Source organism: Botryllus schlosseri, chromosome 9 (assembly GCF_051294905.1).
Source record: "Botryllus schlosseri isolate E-star chromosome 9, Bs_hap1, whole genome shotgun sequence".
NCBI lineage: Eukaryota > Metazoa > Chordata > Ascidiacea > Stolidobranchia > Styelidae > Botryllus > Botryllus schlosseri.
In genome coordinates, this window is record NC_137244.1 from 25643043 (window position 1) to 25649042 (window position 6000).

The 6000-nt window shown below is 37.0% G+C and overlaps 1 protein-coding gene across 5 annotated transcripts in view; it reads right to left on the reverse strand.

Annotated features, from left to right (window-relative positions):
• LOC145446336 (RIMS-binding protein 2-like) overlaps positions 1–4839 on the reverse strand; it is a 42180-nt gene extending 37341 nt beyond the window's left edge. For 3 of the 5 annotated variants that reach the window (XM_080324599.1, XM_080324602.1, XM_080324598.1), the window contains exons 1-2: positions 4716–4839; positions 2787–2972 (exon numbers count right to left, since the gene is read on the reverse strand). In XM_080324599.1, the coding sequence (XP_080180725.1) occupies positions 2787–2915 (129 nt within the window). In that variant the 5' untranslated portion in view covers positions 2916–2972; positions 4716–4839. Of the gene's footprint in view, positions 1–744; positions 1050–1192; positions 1472–2786; positions 2973–4715 lie in introns of those variants that run through there. The other 2 variants (XM_080324600.1, XM_080324601.1) reach the window with 2 other exon arrangements.
• Between the last annotated feature and the right edge of the window lie 1161 nt (positions 4840–6000).

A 6000-nucleotide genomic window follows, 5' to 3' on the forward strand; every position in this document is an offset into this window, starting at 1 on the left:
AAACCATGCATCATCATAAAATAAATGAGATTTCAGCCTTCGGGCATCTTACAAATACAATAATAATAATAATTATCTTGAAAAGGATCGTGGAATTTTGATTAACTCCCACAGATTCACAATCGAGCTCTCAGCAAACTTGGTCATTATACATATTTTCATCCAACTGAGTATTTGCCAAGCTAATCCTTCAGAAACATCCTCCAACTATCATCTCCACACACATTAATTACAAAGTTAATCCGAATTATCTTTCAAGTACACAATTAGGGACACATTGATCCATAAGTCGATGTATCTAGTCCCAGATCAATGACACTTCTACATGAACTTAAGTTATTGGAGAGCACTTCCTGATATAATCTGTAGCAAGACTGTGTTACAAAAATCTTGGCCTCTTTCAAACAAAATAGTCCACGAAGATAAGATTAGCACATATGAGGGTAATACATATAGAATTATTTGCTTAAAAGACTGATATATAGGCTTTGATTTATTAGTACTATTGACTTTGTGTTATTACAAATTCAATCATTCAGAGTTCCTGTGCAAATATACACAGGCAACCAACCAAACTCAAAGCCATAAATTACAAATATTATTCAAGGTAGGCACTAAACATTACATCTTTTCAATCTAGGATCAGTGGGAAATAATTGTGTTTTTTTTAGGTTGATTCAGTCACATCATGATTGATTCATATTACTGAGGTAAGCTAGAGTGTAAATTTACAGACGAACTTACCATTCTTTTCTTGCAGGCCATTTTCTAAAGGTACTTAATCACATCCTAAACTCAGATATATTTATATGTAAACCTCAAATTCATTGTGGCCTATTCGTACCGTAAACATAGGACATTGATAACTGAAAATCTACACCCCACCTATGAATCTACAGCTCCTTACAAGCAAGCAATTTTACAGTAATAAATGTGAGCGGGAGAATGCGGCCACACGTAAATTGATACTGGAATAGTATCTAATGACAATAGACATTTAAGCTTGGTCCAATCCATTGATTACATATCCTCATCCAGACATCATTCATTGTAGATAACCAATTAACCATGTATCAGAGACTAGTTCCGTAAATTTACAGACGAAATCATCAGTTATAAATCATAGTACAATTGCATTCATTTTACTATGAAATAAGAGACAATGACTAACTGATATATAAGAAAAACATACCGTGTTATCCACAACATAATCCATAGGTGAATAATTTTGATACACATAATACACAGGCAGCGTCTTAGTCAGTAGCATATTCTTTATCCGAGAAGTATTATCTAAGTTGATAGCTCCTACAGGACGCAATTACACAGTGATACGTTGTTGTTCCTTAAATAAAAGCCCGAGGACCCTTCAGCCTCCATCAACACTCCTCAAAAAATAAGCATTCCTTATTTACCCACCAAACCAAATATACGTGACAAGCTCCAAGGCTTAACATGAAAAGAAAGTAGGCTTTATAAAAATGTTACAACCAGTCGATCACAATTCAGTAAAGTCTTTTATAGATGGGTAATTGACCACATCGGACGCTGGCAATGAGTTTTATAGTAACAAACAAATCATGTCTTTGGTACCATTGAATGAAAAAAAATCATTATCTCAGAGACTAGGCTATGTATAAATCAAACCCAACATATCAGTAAAGTCCAACTGGACATCATTTTTTTCAGATCCTGGCTCAATTTTCACCACTAGCCTAATTCACACTAGCATAAATAATAAAACAAACTAGCCTTTGGCACATCTTTTGTGCAGAATTTGAATATAGAGTGAAAATTTTGCCGAGTAGTCGCTATTGGTAATTTAAACAGCATAATTGAACACTTTTAAATTAACTTGATCATAATACTGTTCCCAGAATCTTCTTAGGGGTACAGAACTGCAATATATAATTGAATAACATATCTATATTGAAATAAACCCAAATGTTTTTGAGAAATAGACATATATTATTCAATTATACAATTTTATGTTGCACCGAGTCACAATATCACAACAAACAGTCCGTCTACGTCGAAATAGCAAGATTCATCTAGTGTAATATTGTGCTGAAATGTGTTGCACGGTTAAAAGGCTGTATATCTATATTCTCCCTCGGTAATTTATCGATCTTTTACCAAAACACGCCCAGACATACCCTTCCGTGACTGCCAATGTACGAATATCAGGCTAAAGGCGTAATAAAGTGTCCCGTATTTGACAAAGACAAATATTTAACATGCATTAAAGGAAGATCTGCGTAAGAGCTGTTTAAAAATAACTTTTATTTTCAAATTCTACTGGATACTTGATAAAATTGTTGCCTAAAAAACTTTGCAAAACAACTCTTGTCTCAAATTCAACCTATAGAAGCATTGCCGGAAAAAAAACGACGCAAAGCAAATTTGCCGCAATTCCAACCAGTAGAAGCAAAGTTATTGGAGTACAAAATTTTGCATTTGAAAAAGATAGTATTTACGATGGAAAATTCTTTAATTATGGTATCTATTGTAGATCTACCGACCGTAAATACTGTGATTTGAAATCCTAAATTTTGAACAAACCATCTACACTTAGACTGGTGGGAGTTGAGCCAAATTTGTTATGCATCATTTTATCAGGAAATTAACATTTCATGAAGTATCCAGTAAAATTTGAAAAAAAATTTTTTATTAAATAAATCCAAAATATTTTGTGCATCATTATTTTAGGCAACATAACAATTTTGTCAAGTAACCTGAAAAATTTGAAAAAAAAAGTTAATTTTGAACAGCCTTAATATGCGTACCTTGTTCCGTATTCCAAGCAGCGACTTGAGCTGCACAATGTTCTCTTTCATTTGACGGCTTAATTCGTCCAAATCGGATTTCGAGCAAGACCTGGCCGTTCCAGGAGATTCTGTCCCACCATGGGGCATGCTACCACAGCATTAGACATGGATTGCTTCAAGCAATGGAATAAGTTGATATTTATGCTGAAAAACAATAATCACGCAGTCATACATACTAACGGTTTTGGTGACAAATAATGATCACCCAGAAAAAACAGAAATATAAGTGTTGAAGTAACTTCACAGTTTTGGTAATTTACTACTAATTACTTATTCTATGGTTACCATATTTTGGAAATCTGAAAAGAGGACACTTTTGCAAAACCGGAGGAAAATCCTGAAAAAATGGTTAATTTTTCACACTTCGTGGTCAGTTGACTAAAAAAAAGGTCAACTTTCCGGCCCAGCTACCGAAATATTACTCCGGTGCTGATTTACTGGGTATCTAAGTCGATTTTGCCATATATTTAACCAGAATTCTCAAAAAAGAGGACAAAATTTCAAAAAAGAGAACATTTGGGCGTCCTCCGACGACACTTTCAAAAAAGTCAAATAAGAGGGCAAATCCTCTTGAATCCTCTCAAATCCTTCCTACCTTATTCCTTAATTATACACGCAGTGATTAATGTTTATTCATCAAAATGTTGGGAAGTATTCATATTTTTACATCTTTTCAAAATTCTTAAATTAAAAGCAAGCTATGCCACATGAATCAAATCTCGAAATTTTCAACAGGAGATGTTCTTGTCAATGCTGTAGTTTGAATATCATAAGTTGGATTAGCAGTTATCAAAAGGTTGAAATATTAGAAGAATCGGTAAGAATCGTTAATTCAAGTCAATGATTTCTCGAAAGAAAGCAGATGGATAAATTTGGAGTTGCAATGTATTAGTCTGAAAACATGCATAGTGAACTCATATTTGTCAACAGTCTGGGACTGAAGAGGGTTAAAGGATACTTATCCTCAACGCGGGTAGGTAATAAGTGAAGTTCTTACAAATGACCAACATACTACCCATGAATTATGTCACATTAGACAAATTTTATCAAGCAGTAGAGTATTAAGAGATTCCGGGTAAATTAGTCATGGAAATATTCGAATAGATCACTGGTTCTTAAGATTTTTGGTCCCATGAACCCCTCGGATATTAAAGTCAAAGTTCCCCTAAAGCAGAAGATGTCTGATGAATAATAGGCAAGAAAGGTCATCCATTCCAGTTGCCCAACTATGGGTGCCGCTGTTTTAACGCTCTATAATTAACACATTCTAAGCACGTCACTACAAATCACCAAATTCTTGTTAAAAGTGTCACCCCCCCACCCCCCCCCCCCCCCCAGGTAGAGAAAAATAGTCAGTCAAGAAACCCTTCTGTCACAAGCAATTTATTGCCAAAAACAACCACTGTTTTCAGTCTGGAGTGCAGCAAGCAGGAAATGCTGGTGAACCAAAGAGCAACCTCCATTCCCCTCATTGGTTTCTCATATGTATGTATCTATATCCCAAGATATGGCACATTAGCAGAGCACCACTGCATGTCTACACAAGTGTCTTTTATGATGATTTATGCATTTTTTGGTTTAGTGGGCACATCTGTTCTCAAATTCACTGTTTCAAATTGCTATTTTAGGCTAAAGATGGGTCCTTAATAAAACCGATAATCTTCAACTTCATTGCTTCACTGGGTCAGCCTGATGGTCAGTGGTCCGGTTCGGTTGGTAAGGCATCACTCTTACTTACAACTCATTCGTGTCCGCTTATAAAGTCACAGCACTGATACATATATGAAATGATGGTGCAGTGTCCATCATTTAAATTTCTATGCCTATTCTTATTCAGCTGGAAAGTATAATAGGCGACATTTACTGCTATAATAACAAATATCTTACCGTTGAAGCTTTCGAAAACCAGCACATACCCGCGCAGCAATGAAGCGTGGAAATTGTAAACATACGAAAGTGAAGTTTCCCATTTTATAAACAAACCTATACCGCCACCTTACGGAAGCATTCTCCTTATCCTACTCCAGACACCCTGAATTTGGTGATGTAGCCACTTTTCAGATGTAGGAAAATTGTATAGGAAATCTAGGCGTACTCTGTACACTTGTACAGTGATATCATAGCCTACGAGATCGCTTACGGACAGACGGTCCGGCTTTTCAATCGGTAAGCTGTGTGTAGGTGGGTGTCTGATTTCAAAGACTAACTTTGTTTCGACACCTTCCTGTCTTTTCATTGTATTGCAGTTTTGTGGTGTTTTGAAATGATGAAATATTATTAAACTGATACTGATTCCGATGTGGATCAGGCCAACGATATATATCAGGGTGTCGAAACCCTGGCGCAATGTACAGAACGAATAGGCCTACTAGTCGGCCTTCACCAATTACCGGACTACGACCTGACATATCGATCTCGCCTTCGGTCACTTGCCACCTGATTTCATCAATTGCCATTTTATTTTATCTTCTTTTACTTTCATTCAGTGTGCTGTGCATGCCTCCTCTTTACTTCGCCTACGCCCAAGTGGGTGTATGATCTCAAAGACTAGCCCTAGTAGTTTCGGCATCTTCCTATCATTCATTGTATTGCAGTCTTGTGATGTGATGAAATTTTATGAATAAACTTGAACTTGAACTTATATATCTACCGGTGGACCACGTAGGTATATGGCTAATGATATATAGCGTTGAATATTGCAAGAGACCGTGTACCGATGTTGCTTAGGCGAGTACTGCGCAATGGATGGCGTGGACAGAATATGGCGCTGCAGACTGGATGACCAATGATATATCATTGGAATAGCCTAACTCAGCGGTTCCAATACTAATGTCCATCGTCCAAGCACCTCGATGGTTCAGGAAAGGAAAGGAATTTAGTTTATTTTTGTCCTTGATGTTTTTGCGGCATGTACACCGACTGCGATCTGCGCATATGCATATCATGAGTGCATGTGCAATGTGCATATGCCGCTGGACAAGGAAGGTGCAGATATAGCCTTTTACGGCTTTCGAAGTCTTGCACCACCCATCCATGCTATCCCAGTAATGGATGAGCGCCAAGCAGGAAAGCCATGGATACCAGTGTTACTAACCAGGTCTTTGGTCTTACCCGGCCGGGGATCGAACCCACGACCTACCGATCAAGAAGCCGGACGCTTAACCATTACGCT